Source organism: Aspergillus affinis, assembly GCF_023601865.1.
Source record: "Aspergillus affinis strain CMG 70 chromosome Unknown NODE_71_length_185320_cov_88_639011, whole genome shotgun sequence".
In the NCBI taxonomy this organism is placed as follows: Eukaryota; Fungi; Ascomycota; class Eurotiomycetes; order Eurotiales; family Aspergillaceae; genus Aspergillus; species Aspergillus affinis.
The window spans coordinates 166,889-185,320 of record NW_026515852.1 but is presented as its reverse complement, the minus strand read 5'-3'; the positions used below and the strand labels follow the sequence as shown (position 1 = coordinate 185,320).

The window sequence follows — 18,432 nt, the reverse complement described above, 5'->3', positions numbered from 1 at the left end:
ATTCCGATAGAGGGGCAAGGGACGTAGCTCTTTTAGCAATATCCACTTGATCATGAATAAGATTAAGTGAATAACGTGAGGTTTTCCTATTAATATCTGAATATAAAAAGGACTGACAGAAAATCAGCTGTTATAATTGATCCTCTTTAACCTTACGTATTAGTGTGTCAATCTGACAATTTAATGCATGACTAATTCGGCTCTAAACAGTTAGGATATTACCTGTTGAAGCTTAAATATACTTCTTGATAAATGCGTAAGAGCCTTCGACTCGTAAAGTTACTGAATTTCCAATATAGAAGTGCTGATTTGTCTAACAGCAGATCACTTTTTCTTTATAGATTAGTCATATTTCTTTGATATATCGTAAGGCGTAGGGGGATACTGATTAATATTTCTTGTTAAAATTTTGTAGTCTTGCTTTATATTTATCTTCTGTTGGCGAATTAACAAGGTTCTGCCAGCTTAAGAGAAATTTATTCCATGCTTGATCAGTAGTAAAGCACTCTTTCACTTTTGCAGCAATGTTTTTATTAATATGCCATAAGCAGAGTAAATAAGGGTAGTCTGGATAATCTTTATAAAACGTACCTAATGTGACGGTCTACAAAGGAGCTTAGTAAAAGGCAAGTTTGTTTATGACTCGTAGTCAAGGAATTTTCCCATAGGGAGGAAAAGGCTATCTAGGAGAGAGAATCCAGGGACTCTATATACTGCCTGGAGCTTGCCTCAGGCAGGAATGCCTGCAGGATCCCTAGGAATGTTCCTGGATGCCTGCCGCAGAGGATCCCTTGATCCTCCGGAACGTTCTCCCCAAGCCCCCTGGCTTCAGGAGGTAACACCTAATAGAGCAAGATCCCGGTCAGTACAGAGAACCGGAGGTTGGAATTTTAGGGGTTCAAGCCATGAAAAAAAGGTTTTTAATGCCCATTTATATGATTCCTTCTGTTCATTTTGTATAAAGCAGAATGCAATACTGAACGTTATATTTGATAGTAAAACGCCTATAATATGGAGTAATGGCATTTTATAGCAATTTGTTTTATATATGCAATCTAAAATAAACACTTTATTATACTGATTAGCGTAACAAATTGATTCAGGGTAGGTAAACATAAAAAATGTGATACGTCCCTCTATATCTTGTTTAAATGTAAACTTCCACTGGTAAGTAAGTAGTTGATCTAGAAGATATTGAATTAGCGTACGACTAGCAAGGCGTTCCCGTAAAAGGGCCTGTCTGAGGTTATATAAATCCTTTGGTACAATTAACAGAGTAGGATCACTCTTTTTAACCACGCTGATAATCTGTCGTAGAAGGATATTTTTATCAAGAAGACGATAAATTGTAGCCTGTTATTCCTGACTGATCGTTCGTGCTACTGGATGTGCGATCATATTATCTTTAAGCTTATGATTATGGTCAGGGTTGCTCACTTTTACGTGCCATTTTCTATCTGAATTTTTAGCACTTGATTTACTAGCATATAAGCGAAAAGTACATCCAATTCGTTTAGTATTAGTCTTCCGGCATTTTGTCTCATCCGATACATTAATCCGATCAGTATACTGACTACCACGATCACAGCCAATACAGATATTTCTACCTGGGTTTGATCTAATCGTGGTAATAGTATAGCCTTGAGAAATTGCATAGTTGCGGAGAGCTGAAAGCATTTCCTCGAGGGAATCATAGGCTTGATCAAATGGGGTTGCCATAGTAGAAAATGAGTAGAAGAGTGAATGGATAGGTAGTCAAGTATATAGATTGTTTGATCAATAACTTGATTTTCAAAACCGAGTGAGAAATATCGAATGATAAAAATAATAATTGAGTGTATGGAGTTGCTATAGTAATTTATGGAAAATGCGAGATTACATAATAACTGATATTAGATAATCAGATGGGGTGCCGTTAACTAGTAAAAAGTTGGGGTGTCCTTAGCAATTCCCTATGGAAAATGCGAGATTACATAATAAACTGTTATTAAGTAAGCGATCTGTTGTGTCCTTAACAATTCCCTGTACTCAGTAACTTCAGTTAGTAACCCAGCTAACTAACGAACTAGTTAGCGACCTCCCTCAATATGGTAGTACTCAACTCGATCGATCTCTTCCTCAATGCCTACTTGAAATCCACGTGCATCTTATCTCTTTTTCTCCCGTCTGCCCCTGGACTTTGAGGACCGCCACGTTGGAAATTTCCTTTTCCACAAATCAATGCGATCGGTGGCTGAGGCGTGGCAGAGACCACGGGAGACTAACATGGAAGGTTATGCTTCCATATCTGCAAACTGTTATCCCAGTCAGACTGGTCGACTCGATCATGTTTTGCCTAGCTGCATGCCTGAATTGGTGTCCATACCTTCAATACAAGGGCGAGGAGATGAAAAAAGGGCGGTATCTAGACCACTGCCACGCAGAAACGTTGTTCCGGGCTGTGCGTCCGCGAGAGCTTGCAGTTAACAGAGCTCTTCATCAGGATCAGAGCTATTTATCCTCAAGTTAACTAACAATGGCTGACGGGTCGAGGGCTTGCTTAGTTGGACATTTGATGCCTACCGAGGACTTTGATTGACGTCACTAGGCGGAATTATTCCGAAAGCGGAATCCTCGGTTGCTTCCTGGAGGGAGACAGCGCTCTTTGGTGCTACCCCGGCTTTCCCTTGCACGGGGCAAGGCGGGGAAGGGGTCATCGGTGGAATATCAGCCCTGGAAGTCCTTGTTCGAGACTGATCAGAGCGGAAAGGTTTCCTCCCTTGAGGAGAGGCAAGGCGGTGGTCTTAAAGGACATCGTAGCCGTGGCTCCCTTTACCTTAAACTCTACAACAGTCTTACAGCCACGCGATCCAAACAACAAGGCCAGCGGGTACAGGGCCAGGAAAAGAGCGCAGACGAGCCAAAAAAAATCAAGGTTGCGCTACAATGGCCCTAGGAACGGTATTGCTCGCTGTGCAGGAGAGTGCTGTCCAGTCACCCCTGCGGGCGTTGGCCGCTATCTTCTTCACCGTCTCTTTGCTTTACACTATCACTAATGAATTCATCCGCTCCTCTGCTAGGGTCCCTGGAATCGGAGGGCCTCGTGGGGTACCGTTGATTGGAAATCTAGCTCAGATCCGGCAGAATGCAGCAGAGCAGTACCGCATATGGTCGGAAAATCATGGCGCGGTCTATCAAATTCAACTTGGCAACATTCCGGTCATTGTCGTGAACTCGGCGGCGGCTGCGAAAGTCTTGTTTGGGCAGAATGCTCAAGCCCTCAGCTCGAGGCCAGAGTTCTACACGTTCCACAAAGTACATTCCATTACCCGTTTTTGGTCTCACGTATATTGACTGGCACAACGAGATCTAACGTACGGTCCAGATTGTTTCTAACACGGCCGGTACTACCATTGGCACTTCTCCATACAGCGAGTCGTTAAAGCGACGCAGAAAAGGTGCTGCGTCGGCCCTGAATCGACCCTCCGTGGAATCTTATGTCTCGCACTTGGACTTGGAGTCTAAAGCGTTCGTGGCTGAGCTTTTCAAGTATGGGCACGCGGGGAAGAGTCCAGTGGATCCGATGGCAATGATACAGCGGCTCAGTCTAAGTCTAGCTTTGACTTTAAATTGGGGGACACGTGTGGCATCCCGAGAAGAGAACCTTTTTGACGAGATCACCCACGTCGAAGAAGAAATCAGCAAGTTCCGAAGTACCACAGGCAATCTGCAAGACTATATTCCGCTTTTGCGTTTGAATCCATTCAACAACAATTCGCACAAGGCCAAGGAGATGAGAGACCGTCGCGACCGCTACCTCCACGCGCTCAACCGTGATTTAGACGACCGAATCGAGAAAGGAGTCCATCAGCCTTGCATCCAAGCCAATGTTGTCCTCGACAAAGAAGCCAAATTGAACCCAGACGAGCTCACCTCCATCAGCTTGACCATGCTTTCTGGGGGGCTCGATACTGTCACCACGCTCGTGGCCTGGAGCATTGCTCTCCTCGCGAAACGACCGGACATCCAAAAGAAGGCTGCAACAGCGATTCAGGAGATGTACGGCCAGAATCAACCGATGTGCGACGCGGCAGACGACCAGAAATGCGCTTTTGTTGCAGCCTTAGTAAAAGAATGCCTCAGGTGAGTGGTTGTTGTTTCTTCGCGACGCAATTCATCATGGGTAGGGGCTAGTTGAGGCTGACAGCATTGCCCAGATACTTTACAGTTCTTCGCCTCGCCCTTCCTCGAACTTCAATCCGGGACATTACCTACGATGGTGCTGTGATACCCAAGGGAACTGTCTTTTTCTTGAACTCCTGGGCTTGTAATATGGGTGAGCTGCCCCTCAATTGGTCTCCCCCCGTGCATTACGTATGCTGATGTATTGACAACCCTTGGCAGACCCCAAGGTCTGGAGTGACCCGGAGGAATTTCGACCAGAACGGTGGATGGAGCAGCCAGATGCACCCATGTTCACCTACGGAATGGGTTACCGTATGTGTGCGGGCTCACTGCTTGCAAACCGTGAATTGTACTTGGTCTTCATGCGAACTCTCAACAATTTCTGGATAGAATCGTATGACGATATTGACTGGCATCCGGTCAAAGGGAATTCTGATCCAACCAGTCTAGTTGCCATTCCAAAGAGATATAGGGTCAGGTTCATTCCAAAAAATGAGGAAGCGCTTGCCCAGGCACTGGTCTGAGGGACCCAATCCTCCCCATAATTTGTCTCGGGTCATCAATGGCTCATCCATTGTTTGCTGATTAGGTACTACTTATTCCGCTGTTTCCCAGAATGTATTAGTGAGATGGTTGATTGTCATCTCACCAACAATCACCTCTTATTTATAGTCTCGTAAGAAATAACACAATGTTGAGATGCGCTCTAAATAAGAAAAAAATTGTGGCGTAGATTGTGTCTGAGACCATGGTTTGTGCTGCTTGATAGGTACACTAGATAACTTGTCCGCCCCCGGATGGCCTATTACTAATCCTTTCCACCGCAGTGTTTTGTTTTGCTTAGTGATCAGTGGCTCCGGGGACCGTCATCATCCCGGACAAGCCCAGAAATCAAATCACCATTTGGTTGTCTTCGCAGTTTCAAGGCAGCATCACTTCGTTCACCATGTTTTCAAGGACTATATTTTCATCTGTAAGTTGGCCCTTCTTTTTGTTCTTCTTCTTCCTTTTTGCGCCTCGTATCTACTTGCCATGCATTGATCCTCTCCCCGAAATCCCAAGCTTACCGAAATCCCAGACAATCCGGCCTCTCTCCCGGCCTCTCTCCCGGCCCTCATACGTCTCGTCGCCCCTCTCTACAGGCCTCCGGCTTCCCTCAGTCCTCCATGCCCGGCTACTTTCGAATGAAACGAGGTCAGCAATCGATAAAGCAGTTGGCTCGGCTCCGGTGGTCCTTTTTATGAAAGGAACTCCTGAGACGCCACAATGCGGCTTTTCGCGAGCAAGTATCCAGATTCTAGGGTTGCAAGGAGTAGACCCAAAGAAGTTTGTCGCATTCAACGTGCTGGAGGATACAGAGCTTCGCCAAGGTATGTGTTTGAATACAGCAAGACTGAGTGATCAGTCTCCTCTGGTAGTTCCATCGGCTAATCCTGATTATCCGACAGGTATTAAGGAGTATTCCGATTGGCCAACAATTCCACAACTGTATCTGGACAAGGAGTTCGTTGGTGGCTGCGATATATTGATGTCTATGCATCAAAACGGAGACCTCGCAAAGATGCTTGAAGAGAAGGGCGTCTTGGTTGCTGTCGATTAAGTCAAGGATTTGAGATAAATTTAGGAATCTCCTGTGGTATCATTATACTTTGACCTAATTATCTTGTACGAATAGTATTCCAACTCAAAGGCCTATTTTTTTGAGACCCGAAAAGAGAGCCTCGGCTTGTAGTAGTAGTGTCCTTATTTCATTCGTTGAGGGATATTTTCCATCTTTAACATAAAAAATCTTGGTACAATGATGCAGTGTTGGAAGGAAGCTAAATGGCAATATCAGTAAGTCTTACAAGCAACGAGCAAATATCTGAACAGTATCTACTGGTCAATTCATGTTCCTTGGGTTTCATCGCTCTAATTTGTGGCTTCCTTCGATTTTTCCAACTCTTCAATGATTCCCTTTTGCACTTTGGCACGCTGTCGTTCTTCGTAGGCTTCACGGCTCTTCAAAATTCTCTCAACTATCTCACCAGCATTAACATGCTGGAAGAGATGATTGTTGGTTTCCTTGAAAATGCCCATTCTTTTAGGGGCGGAATAGGGGTCATATGTGAGGGGTATAAAAGTCGTGGGCCCGTGATAAACAACATCTGGAACAGCTAGCGGCATAGCTTTCAAGTACGGCTCGCTTGGTGAAAATGGCGCAGAAAATATGACACCGTGGATGTACTAGAGTAAAGCCGTTAAACAAAGGTATCCGAAGGGTAGGGGGGACTTGGAACTTATGAGCATACGCGACATTGGAGAACACAGAGCCCGCGTTCAAATATGTTCATGATAGGGTAATTCAACCCTTTCCAATGATTAATCACATCGTCATCATGGATACCGGCAACAACATAGGCTGGCCCGTAGTCTTCTCCGCATTCATCGAGTCTTTTGTTTCTTTGCTCTGGATCAAACCAGCCACGCTCACGACCCGCAGCTTCCTCATACAATAAAACCTGTCTGAGAAATTCAATGTGACCGGATGAGAAGAGATCAAACCCTCCGTCCACGTAAACAATTCGCTGTCCTGGTTTGGGAGGCTTGCCCCCAACCAGAGTTTCAAAGGACCCTGATTCTTCGACGGTGTTGTCGAATTTTGCCGAGCTTGAGCCATCCCATATCCAAACGTGGGGTCCAGGCTGTAAGCCACTCTCATCCGTGGCATAATCACAGATGCGCTGCTTGAGTGTAGAAGCTGATAGCCTGCGTTCTTCCTCATTCCCTGATCCCTCCTCGCCAGCAAGCGTCTTCTGTACGCTCTTCACGAAATGTCCTTTCGTGCATAGAAGCATACGGCCAACAAGATCGGTGGTCGAAATACCCGGGGTCCTTTTAACGACTCGAAAACGCCCTGCGGCCTTTACAAACCGATAGCAGTCATTCCCATCGCTGTCGGAAGTGATGTCGTCCCCGTGTACCACATACTGACACCCATAATGAGAAACCCATGGGAGGTATGTCACATAAGGAGCATGCGGCACACAGCGAGTTACCCAGCGACAAGCTTCCACCGCCGCTACACTGGCACCGGAGGCATTGATTTTAGCAAGCAAAGCGAGGCACAAAAGCGGGAAGGGTACGCCAACCGTTCTTGTAAAGTCATCACCGTAGGGCCTTTGTTTTCCAGAATTGATTCATCAGAATGGACCCCGACACAGAGTTCATTGCCCAATTTGCGGGCTTGAAGCATGGCCCCCGCGTGTCCTAGATACCTCGACCCAGATGAGCATCGTAGGCAGCTGAGAAGCAAGTGAGACTTCCTCACCATGATGACTAAAATCAAAGCAACCATCTACCCAGAGGCGATCCTCTGAGATCGGTACATCTTCCTGGGGGTCCACTGGCCATTCGCCGGGCGACGGGACCACTTCCTCTGGCGAAGTGAACATCGAGATAAAGTGTTTAAATATAGATGCGAGAGATGGGTTTGAAAATTGAGGGTAGCTCAGGATACTGTGTTCCTGTATAGTCAACAATTGATGCGGTTTGTTTGTATCTCCTCTGTGTACCAGAGAATGATCTAAATGAAGCTGCGAAGCGAAAGGAGGGAGGGGCTCGGTGAGGGGCCGTCCCAACCCCACGGAGGGCGGTGAGTAAGGGACCCGCTTAACACCTAAGGCACCTCGGGGTGGGAGTACTGTACCTTATCTTCGAACACCGCCCAACTTACCGCCTCGTTGCCGCGATTATCGGTTCGGCATCTCAGCAGAGACGGAGAGCCACACCTTTGTCGGTACTCCACTGAAATGGGTCAAACTAAGTCCTAACAAGGGATATTAAAAGCAGCAAAAAAGAGGCCTTTTCTACCAGAAGCGTGGGGCCTTGATTTCATTACAACAGTGGCTACCTATCCACTCAAGCTGTTATCAAGGACCGTCAATCATGATCTCCTCGACATTTGCCCCTAATTTGTCTCGCCGGGACACGGGCAAATCAAGCATAGGACATGACAATGCTACGGGTGCAGCTCCTCCTCCATTAGCTAGTGGAGGGGGATCTTTTGGGCCGCAGAGTGCCACGGCGATTTACCAACACATTCATAATATGGCTACCAAGCGAATATCTACATTGGACTACCTGCGAAAAGCGTCAGTTGCCTCTATCTTATTACGGATGCGAGTTTGTTCAAGACAGGAGAAAAAGAGTGTCCAAAGAGAATGATTATGCGCCTATATCCGCTGACACTTCCGTACTCACAGACATGAAGGCCGCATTTACTGGTTTAATACGGTACATTTTTCGCGTACTGACATTGGTCGAATCCCCTACTTCGAATCCCGAAAACTTTCCCGCCGCGCGATCAATTATCTCCTGCTAGGCTTATCGCTTCCTCCAATACTTGATGTCAGCTCGACCCCCCCTGAGTATCTGCGCGCATTAAATGCGCTCCTGGTTGAGTTCGAAACCTTCCAGCAAGTGCACCCACCGGATGGGAGTTCGTCCTCGTCTCTAGCCAGAGCACGAATTCCTCAGATGTTCAAAAGAGCTGCACAGGCTGGAGCTAAAACTAGACGAGCAAGCTCGGCTACCGAAATCGGCCTGCCTATGCAGTCTAGTGATCCGTCCGACCTCAAAGGCATGACAGGGAATATATCCTCTTCAGCCTCGGCAGCAGCTGTCAGTTCTTTTCCTCACACTGAAGCCTCGGAACTTCTCCCGGGCGAAGAATACTCGTATCTCTTGACCCCGTCATTACCTTTCGAACCGGATTATTTCGAGACCTTTGTAACCCTGTGTGACGTATTGATAGATTGTTATACTCGGCTTGCCTCGTTGATCTCGAGCCCCTCGGTGTGCACCGTCGGACTGGGCGAAATGTTCTCAAAGGCAGATGCCAAAATTAGAAAAATCATGGTTGCCGGCATTGTACGAGAGTTCGAAGACGCAAGTCGGAATAATGCCAAAAACGAAGTCTTTGGGGTTAGTCGCGTTGTTCTTGGTGGCCTTTTAGGTTAACACGAAAGTTTGGACTTTCTATTGCGTTATGTATATTCGAATGAACAAAATACACTGGAGGCTTAAATTCTCACCCCGTTCCTTTGCGATAAGTAGCAATCACACGTGTCGAAAGTATTCGAATATGTCATCCGTCGTCCAGACGATCTCCTATCCTCCGTAGGTCATCCCGGTTTCTCATCGGTGGTCCGGGCGTTGCGAGGTCGTTTACTCGAGGCGGGAAGGAGCGAGGGTCTGGAACATTTCAATGCGTGACGTTCTTCAGAATGAGACAAATGGTAGTGGAATAATTGAATTGGTATCGGATCGCGAGTTTCGTGAAGACAGCAGTGATAAATTTAAGAGTACAGCAGCAACACCAGGACCAAGGTCAAAGGATTCTAGGGGATTCTGTCAAGAAAATGTATCAAACGCCATGTCACACCAAACGCTTTAAAAATATGCCAAACTAACGCCAGGATATGCAACCGCTCAGATCATCGATGTTCAAGAAAAACAAATCCAGTTGCCCGCAAGCACCGCCGAACGAGCCAAGCGGCAATATGGGTGGCGAGATAATTCATGGCTGTATTTTCCGCTCCAGCTCGCGCTGTTCGCCAAAGACTCGTCGGCTCATTTCGAGAACAGCCTCGAATCCTTCCCGCCCCCTCTTCGCATTTTGGCTAAACCTCTCAACACTCGCCTCCTCGACTTTGTTCTTGATCTTCTGCCAGCCACCGCATAACGCAGTTATCTTCGCCTCTTGGTTAAAGCTGGTAGTTGAGGTCGGTTCTGTTGACGATGGTTGATATGTAACAGTCTCTCGGACATTTAGAACGTTGGACCACGTAAGGTTGGACGAGCACATCGTAACCTTTTTTGAGATTGGATCGACATAAGATATCTCGTAGACATGGGAGGTAGCGCTGCCACCAAAAAGCGAGGAGACCCATTGTGGGACAGATTGATCGCAGGTAATGAGGCGCTCGGTGCGCAACTAAGGAGTGGTAACGTCAGCGACCGTTTGAAACCTGGGAGGATTTGTGCAAGAAAGATCCCATAGAACGCCAACTAAATTATGATAAAAGTGAGATGAACATACAATACCAGTGGTTGAATCGACGCTTCTCGATAAGGTATCTACCGCCACGACATGGGGAGATTTATCATTCCAAGGGCAATATTTGCGCCAGTTGGCTGCTGAAACCTCCTCCCATGAATAATCAAAGGTGCATGTTGAAGAGAAAACCTTCATGGCTATGAACGCCCGAAAACAGTTCACCGGTCTAGATTATCTGTGAAGGTTTTGTGATCTCCCACGACTTTCGAGGAAAGGTCGGATCCAGTAATTCCGGGGGATTTCCTGTGGGGATGCTCTATCGAAGCAAAGTGGCAGTTATAAGAACTAAGAATGAAAGCCGACATTCATATTTAAGATGAGTGATCGATAGCGAAAGAAGCTCCAAACACCGTCAAGTGGGTGGCGAAGGAACGGGGTGGGCGTACGGAGTAATGTCCAAAAAAATAAAAAAAAATTCTCTTCCCAAGCGCCGGGTTCTCCCGACGGCGCAATACTTACATTAAATCAGGTACCTCAACTCTTCTCCAGATCTGGGGCAGGAACTGCGCCATGACAATGATAATTCTCCATTTTTTGTCCCTCCTTGAAGTTATATTAAAACGAGTGCTCAGAGAGAAAACACAGGGTCACTAATTGGAATAAAGGTGCAAACAGCACCTAAGATATGGTGTATGTATGTACTTCCCGTCCTATACGGATATGTTACCGCCCAGGTACGTTTGGCAGGTGTATTGATAGGTAGTGTGGTAGTAATTAGATGTATGTACTAGGTAAGGTGTAGGTGGTCCATACAACCTTGGAACTGAGCATTATTTCCTACAACAATCCGCAGCCTGCAGAAACATAAAGGTTCATAATTTTCATAATTTCATACGACAGTCTCCTGGTCCCACCAGACATCCTTACCTATAGTTTCACCTCACTACAACAAAGCTCATCAAAAAAGATGGTTGAACTACGCAAGCGCAAGGTCACTGAACAACCTCCCGTGGTAGAGAAAAGGGTCAAGAAAACTGCCTCCACCGCCAAAGCATCGACTGGAGCAAGCGCGAAGGGACGATCCACCTCGGCGACTTCTCCAGCATCCACCCATAAAGTCGGAGACAGAGTCGCGTTGGATGACTTTGGCGGGCAGATCGAGACCAACGATGGAAAACAGACCACATTGAAGGAACTGGTCAACAGCAGCCAAAATGGAGTGGTCCTGTTTACATATCCAAAAGCCTCTACTCCAGGTTGTAAGTTGTTCAAATGTTTTTTGAAGAGTACCGTCTGTTCTATGTGTGCTCCTATTGATCGCGGACTCTTCGATGACACCAATGTGGAATGAGGCTCACATTATCCAAGGTACGAAGCAAGCATGCATGTTCCGCGACAGCTACGACCACCTGACGTCCACTGGATTATCAATCTATGGGCTTTCGGCGGATTCACCAAAGGCGAATAGCACATTCAAAACGAAACACAATCTCCCTTATCCTCTCCTCTGTGATCCTACATTTGGCCTGATCGCGGCACTGGGACTCAAGAAGTCACCCAAAGGTACGATCAGGGGTGTGTTCGCTATCAACAAGAGTGGCGATGTTTTGCTGTCTCACACGGGAGGACCAGACGCGACTGTAGAGGCTACTCGACAATTGGTCGCTAAGTGAGCATGGTGATCAAATCCTTAACTGAAATGCATCAATTCTCCAGTCATAATGACAAGACATTCACTGGGTACTGGGCTATTGAATCACGGTTTTATGTTAGTGAAGGCTAGATAGTACAGGGTATTTCTGGACCCAACGCAACAATAACTTGATTACAGACCCTCTTGAGCATGGGAGAAGGGGAGCCATTTACTTGACCTTTCATCTCTAAACTGATTAAGCATTTAGAAGATATGGAATAGAACCCGATCTAATTACCCATTATCATTAACTACATAGTTAGGTGAACGGGGGCCCAGCAGTAGTTAAAGAAGGCCATCATCTCGGAGGTACTATTCTTCCGGTGGTGCCGACACTCGCCATTTCTCCTGATTGTCTGGAGGCCTTGACCAACACGGCAGAAGGTGATTGTGTAATCCTTGTCCGCCAGCAGCCATTCCAAGTATTCACTAGGTGAGTAGATGGCGACTAATTCTGCCAAAATTCCAATTTAAAGAACCGAAATCAGAACGCTCACGGCTCTGATACTTCTAGACCGAACATGGCTCGCGGCTATCTCAACGCGGCCAAGTCCGCATCGAATGTCATAGCCGTTAACAAGGTATGAAAATCTTGGAACTTCCTTGACTCTTCATTCCAAAGCGTCTAAAAAGTACTAGAAATATACCCTTCAATCCGTCGGAGTATGGGAACGGATTCGCCGCGTCTTTTCCATCGAACCCAACCGTTCAACCGGTGTGCCATTGAACTCTCAGTTTCGACTGCCGACCCCTGGCTCTCTGCCTCCGCTTAGCTATGATGACCCGGTTACTGTACCGGCTGGTGATATAGCCGACAACCCGTACTGGAAGCGCGATGTTCGGAGGAGTTACCCCCGGCTCAGTACCGTGAACCAGGCCGATGCCGTTGGTCTTCTCAGCGTCGGTAGCCAAGCAGCGCCCAAGGATGATGTTCTGCAAGTCGGTGAGGCCGGAGAGAAGCAGCTAGTTTCAGTCAAGCAACAGGGGGAGCAGCGCGGCTTGGCCGGCCTGTTCGAAAAGGACAACAAGGGCATTAAAAGTGTCTTGGGTGCCAATGGTTTGCCGCCAATGCCTACCAACTTGAATTCCTCGGCCTCGAAGTATCAGCTCGGCGATGATCATGGCTACCCCGATGTGTAAGTCTTACCTACTCCCTCGGTCTTTTACGGGTAGTTGCTGTTCTTGGCTGACATATTGAAAGCTACCCCTGCCGTACCTTTGTTTAATCGCTCTATTGGCCTATTTGGATGAAATATTTCTATGCTTTAACCTCATGTAGCAGAGAATACAAGTGAGATACAGGACTAGTATGTATTAACAATGCCATTTTGTGTTACTCCCGGGTATGAACTTTAGCTGCGGAAGGCATCGATAAGTCCTTGACCATGATATTAAAGTAAGGCATAACTATATGTCTTATTTGCGGCGGAAGACCAAGTGATCTTTGCTCATATCCACGGCCGCGGGAGCAATGAAAGCCTGCGGATTTATATGGTTTGTAGGAGCTACGCTGTTCTGTTCACTACTTCTGCATGTAACGTGAAAACGTATTGCCCGAGCGACCGAATTGACCGAGCGACCCCACCAAATATCAAAAAACCTTCAATTTTTCACCACGACTAATACCACAAAAATAACTCGAATTTTGCTATTTAATACGTGTAGGGCATTTAACATAGGTATGACCTTTAATCCCACATTCAGAGCAGGTAACCTGCCGCCTAACTATAGGCATAGAAGGTAAAGCAGGTTCTGCAGGTAGTTCTTCGGATATCTCTGGCAAAGATATATCTTCACTACTACTATCATTTTTAACAATTATATCATCCTGACTATCCTCCTGACTCCCGAAAATGCCTCTCTGGCTAGTAAACTTATGTTTAATTGCTCGTTTTTTGATCTGTTTCTTATTAGAAGCCTCCAATTGGTCGCAGCGATTCTGAAAAAAAATATGATGATAGACCACTTTTATAGTCATTTTATAGGTCCTCTCAATCTCCCGTTTGGTTGGTGAAAAAAGAATTGAAGAAGAAGATTCTAGACCTTTTTTGATCCGAGATTGCGATTCTGAGAATTTTGAAAAAGTCCAGAGAGTATTTGGATCGCTATCACTGCCAGAAGAGAGTGGTCGTAGAGGAAAGATTTCAAGAGGAAGAAATTCATCCAGGCATATATTAAGCTTTTCCAAGACTCTATTAGCATCAAATGGTGCTAATCCAGTAGCTAAAAAGCTATTCTGGATAGTAGAAGTCTTAAAAGCTCCCTTTCTTGCTTCTGCAATTAATTCAAGGAAATCTTTTTTATCAATAGAATTGACTCCATTCCGTATCATGGTTGAAACCGCTTCTCCATAAAGCCTCTTTAAAACCGAAAAACAACCCACATCTAAAGGTTGTAGAAGATGAGAGGCATGAGAAGGCATACAGATCGCAATGATATCATTTTTTTTACAAATTCGATCAAATTCAGGGGTTAAATGACTCCCATGACTATCAAGGACTAAGAGACAGTATTTTCCTACTCTTTTCTTGATATTTGGGATGAAATGAGATTTCAACCACCATGAACCAATTTCATTGGTAGTTCAGCCATTTTTGCTCACTGTCAGACGAGATCCAGGTTGATTTAAATCAAGGGGGATGCGTAGATGTTCAGGAAACAATTTCCCCTTAAAAATGAAGAGAGGAGGATGGACACTTCCATCAGCTCTAATACACTCAATTGAAGTGACCCATTCACGATTTCTAGCTTGTAAGAGAGCTCTTTTTCTATAGTATTCAGCTGAAGTAATAATCCTTTGTGTAGTACCAATTTCTATAGCAAAACCAGACTTATCAAAGTTGAAAATATCATCCGAAGTGATACCCCACTTTTCAATGGTATTTTGGACCAAATCAAACCATGGTTTGATAATTCGAGGGTCCTCTGAAAGAGCCCTTTGATAGTCGTATTTTCGAGATAATCGTGTAGACAAATCTGGATGTCGTTTAACAAAGTGAGATGCCCAATCTCTACCAACAGTAGAGGGAATTATTTTTTGGGCATGAAGGAGCAAATTGGCCATATCTTTCAACATAGGCAGTGTAAGAGCAGCACCTCTGGTATCCATATCCAATAGCCATTTTTTAATCGATTGCTCTTCAATTTCAGAAAAAATAAAGCGATTGTGTCGTTTTTCAGAAGCAGCTTGACGCCCATTAAGGCGGGCCTTTAAAGTTGAGACTGGTAGATCAAAAGACCGCGCAGCAGCTGCAGCAGAGGAATATTTACCATCTTTTATAGCTTTTATAGCTAATAGAAGACGGCCCTCCTGCTCTATTAGTTTTTTTTTTCGATCAGACCGTTGGGGGGGCATGATTATTGTGGTAAACAAGATATGTTATTTTTTGAGATAGGTTTTTAGTGGGGCCGCTCGGTCAATTCGGTCGCTCGGGCAATACGTTTTCACGTTATATCGCGATGTACATTGTTTACGTATTATGAAACCAAGCTATACAAGATAATTCGAGGCGCACGAATACTTCTCTTTGGGACGCTTAATCAAATGGATTTGTGCGCGTGCCCCACCATGTCAAGAACAAACTCAGGCCAACTGTTTCAAACACTCTACTCACAGCTCCCACGGCAACCGTATCCAAGGGTCTCTTCTCCGCAAATACCTGGCTGATGAACTGTTTCCAAAGAAGAGCATGTCAGCATGTCTTACGAAGGAGATGGGGGAGGAGAGGGTTAGAGACAACGTACACCAGGAGCAGCGCTTGCCATGAAAACCAATCCACCCAGATACGCGGCACCCTTGTAACTCAAGGTCCCAGTGGCATTGATCAAAGCTGCCACCCCGTAAGTCTGCACGGCACTTCCAGCCAGGGAACTACCCCAGGCAGCTGCGGCACCAGCAGCCTCCTTCGATTTGAAGAATTCCTCTTTAGAATTGGCGGCTTGCGCCCGGTGGTAGGTGTCCCCAAACACCGGTGCAAGTATACCCAAAGAAGCGGTATGGGTGAAGAAGGTACCAAGTACGATGGCCGACGGCTTCACCGGAGGTAGATCTAATTCCTCTTCTCAGCATCTGTCCGCTCCAACGCTAGAACAGTATAGTGATAAGTCAAGCGCAAGCCAGCACTTACAGTGGAGAGTAGTCATTTTCGAGGATTGGCAAGGAAAGTTGAGAGATGCTTAATTGAGTTATTGAAGGTTGTAAACTACCTAGCAGACTGGTGACATGATGGTTTTTATAAATCAGTTCAGATGTGGTGTCATCATGGGACACGAGGTGACGTATCTATGATTAAAAGACACCGTCTCTACCAACGGAGGATGCACTCCGGAGTATGGAGAGGTTAACTATCGCGGGGAGTGACCAGGAATGACGTCAACTATGGCAGACACAAAGTAGGTAGAGAGGCACAAAGTAGGAACTCGTATGTACTTTATGCCTTGTTTCCCCCCTGGTTAGTGACTGTTAGACCTTATTGAAGATAGTACTAGGGTAGCGCAGATCACCTAGCTTAGTACAGGTATGATTAGTAACTACAATACGGAGTACAATCTCTGGAGATCATCTTCCACGCCCCTCTTCTATCGTCGACCCTCCGGGAATTCGGCGCCAAAGAAACCCCCAGGCTAGAGCAAATTTTGCAATGGGTCACTCTAACCACCAGTCCGCATTTAGTGCTGTCCCTTCCCCTCCCCTTTTGGTTCTTACCCGAAGGCTCATGTCTGCTCAATTGTCTACTTTGCCACTCAACATTGATTGATCCAATATTTCTTTTCTGTGTCCGCCCAAGATCGGCCCATCCCGCAGCAAGCCCATCCCCACCACCGGTTCAAAAGGAACAGGCCATGGAACAGCCTGACGATCACCGTTCATCTCTGGACGGTCTAAACGATGACTTTGAGGTCAGCGAATCCCTTGTTCCCATGCGGGACCTTAAAGCGGCCGAACAAAACACCGTCTCTTTTGACGGTCTTTTGGCGGAACCCTTAATCCTCAAGGAGGATCTCAAAGAAGGATGCGGGGGCCAGCTGTGGCCGGCCGGTATGGTGCTTGCGAAGTATCTACTCCGACAGCACCGCTCGGATCTTTCGAACAAAACCATGTCAGTAGGACCCGGATCCTTTGCTTCTCTTCCCTGTCCGGCTTTGCTCTAACCGTCCCGATCAGAATTGAACTGGGAGCCGGCGGCGGACTGGTGGGGCTTGCAGTTGCACGTGGTTGCAACATCGACAACCCCCCTCTATACATTACGGACCAAGCGCCTATGTTCCCCTTGATGGAAACGAATATTAAGATCAACAACCTGACCTCAACCGTTGTCGCGGGAGTGCTGAACTGGGGAGAGCCCATTCCAGATCTTATTCCAAGGCACCCGGCCGTCATACTTGCGGCTGATTGTGTTTACTTTGAACCGGCTTTCCCCCTGCTGATTTCGACATTGAGGGATCTGCTAGGCCCGGAATCCGTTTGCTATTTCTGTTTTAAGAGACGCAGACGCGCCGATCTTCGCTTCATGAAAATAGCTAGAAAGGTATTCGAGGTGGAAATCGTCTCCGATGACCCCGATGCCGAAACGTACGCGCGAGAAAATATATCTATCTTCTCCATACGCCCCAGGCAGAGTGAGGGAAGGCCATCGGAGTGAGGGAAGGCCATAGCAAGGTCAGTGGAAAAGACAGCATAGCCCAACTCTTGTGCCCGCCGCAATAGGGTTATGTGCGCAAGTTCCCAGCGAAAAAAAAAAGATTGTCTCAAGCGGACCAAACAGAAAGGTTGTGCTCTGGGATATAATCCGACCATGTGTTGGGAACTTGTTGAAACTCATTGATGAAAATACTTGATTCGAACGACTACCTCTTCACTAACTAAAGATCGTTACATTCATTGTTCGTCATAAGGAACATAAACAGAAGAGAACTATACCCCGTTATACTTGAAGCCCCAGCATCGTACCTTCCACCTGACGAAGGATCTCCAGAAACAAATTATCAGTGTAAACGAAGGTGTTGTTTATCACAAGATAATTCGCCGATTCTACTACACAGTAGACAGGCCCCAATACAGATCTATAACTCCAGCATGAGAACATAGGCCGCAAAGGCACAAAACAGCGGGGAGACTGACTATAATTATGCTGCGAATGGCCATTCGTGGTTCCTTCAGGTGGCGGTGGCTATCGAAATTCTTTGGTACATACAATGGTTCTAGGCTTCAGTCGGATTCTGTGCCAGAATGACGGTGCATTTCCCTGTCACATGCGACTCTGTCTACGTCGCTGGTGCCACTCAGGAATATTGGCGACAATCGCTGCCTGGCCTTGTAAAAAGTGAATGAGTGAGATGTCCCCCATGCCATACACTTGTTTGTCCAGTGCGGGAGGCCAGTATTAACGCCTGGGACTTCTGGTATCACTCCCGTGTCCAATATCGATTCGTACAAATATTTCAGGACTTGCACTCACCTTGAGCTGTCCGGCTGAAGTTTATCCCTACGATGTTCCGGCTCAAATCTATGGTAACAACAAGTTAGTGGCTGGAC

General features: G+C 46.3%; 7 protein-coding genes across 7 annotated transcripts; 4 read left to right on the top strand and 3 right to left on the bottom strand.

The window, feature by feature from the left end:
* Positions 1-2,925: 2,925 nt before the first annotated feature.
* Positions 2,926-5,764, top strand: KD926_009813 (monothiol glutaredoxin GRX5; the record flags this gene model as incomplete). The annotated part of the gene is made up of 6 exons (XM_053102299.1): positions 2,926-3,294; positions 3,365-4,122; positions 4,197-4,315; positions 4,384-4,637; positions 5,243-5,534; positions 5,613-5,764. The coding sequence occupies 6 exons, from the start codon at positions 2,926-2,928 to the stop codon at positions 5,762-5,764; spliced, it is 1,944 nt and encodes a 647-aa protein (XP_052954253.1).
* Positions 5,765-6,075: 311 nt separating this feature from the next.
* KD926_009812 (ethanolamine-phosphate cytidylyltransferase) lies at positions 6,076-7,598 on the bottom strand (the record flags this gene model as incomplete). The annotated part of the gene is made up of 4 exons (XM_053102298.1): positions 6,076-6,390; positions 6,456-7,230; positions 7,296-7,413; positions 7,475-7,598. 4 exons carry the CDS (start codon positions 7,596-7,598, stop codon positions 6,076-6,078), a joined length of 1,332 nt encoding a protein of 443 aa, XP_052954252.1.
* Positions 7,599-8,091: 493 nt separating this feature from the next.
* KD926_009811 (uncharacterized protein) lies at positions 8,092-9,165 on the top strand (the record flags this gene model as incomplete). The annotated part of the gene is made up of 2 exons (XM_053102295.1): positions 8,092-8,297; positions 8,409-9,165. 2 exons carry the CDS (start codon positions 8,092-8,094, stop codon positions 9,163-9,165), a joined length of 963 nt encoding a protein of 320 aa, XP_052954251.1.
* A 559-nt stretch (positions 9,166-9,724) lies between these two features.
* On the bottom strand, positions 9,725-10,399 carry KD926_009810 (putative mitochondrial protein sorting (Msf1); the record flags this gene model as incomplete). Its single annotated transcript, XM_053102294.1, has 2 exons — positions 9,725-10,141; positions 10,247-10,399. The coding sequence occupies 2 exons, from the start codon at positions 10,397-10,399 to the stop codon at positions 9,725-9,727; spliced, it is 570 nt and encodes a 189-aa protein (XP_052954250.1).
* Positions 10,400-11,171: 772 nt separating this feature from the next.
* On the top strand, positions 11,172-13,037 carry KD926_009809 (putative NADH-ubiquinone oxidoreductase 21 kDa subunit; the record flags this gene model as incomplete). Its single annotated transcript, XM_053102293.1, has 6 exons — positions 11,172-11,463; positions 11,573-11,873; positions 11,921-11,972; positions 12,161-12,330; positions 12,412-12,478; positions 12,537-13,037. 6 exons carry the CDS (start codon positions 11,172-11,174, stop codon positions 13,035-13,037), a joined length of 1,383 nt encoding a protein of 460 aa, XP_052954249.1.
* A 2,396-nt stretch (positions 13,038-15,433) lies between these two features.
* On the bottom strand, positions 15,434-16,040 carry KD926_009808 (DUF1761 domain-containing protein; the record flags this gene model as incomplete). The annotated part of the gene is made up of 3 exons (XM_053102292.1): positions 15,434-15,568; positions 15,642-15,946; positions 16,025-16,040. 3 exons carry the CDS (start codon positions 16,038-16,040, stop codon positions 15,434-15,436), a joined length of 456 nt encoding a protein of 151 aa, XP_052954248.1.
* Positions 16,041-16,739: 699 nt separating this feature from the next.
* On the top strand, positions 16,740-17,539 carry KD926_009807 (uncharacterized protein; the record flags this gene model as incomplete). The annotated part of the gene is made up of 2 exons (XM_053102291.1): positions 16,740-16,996; positions 17,062-17,539. The coding sequence occupies 2 exons, from the start codon at positions 16,740-16,742 to the stop codon at positions 17,537-17,539; spliced, it is 735 nt and encodes a 244-aa protein (XP_052954247.1).
* Between the last annotated feature and the right edge of the window lie 893 nt (positions 17,540-18,432).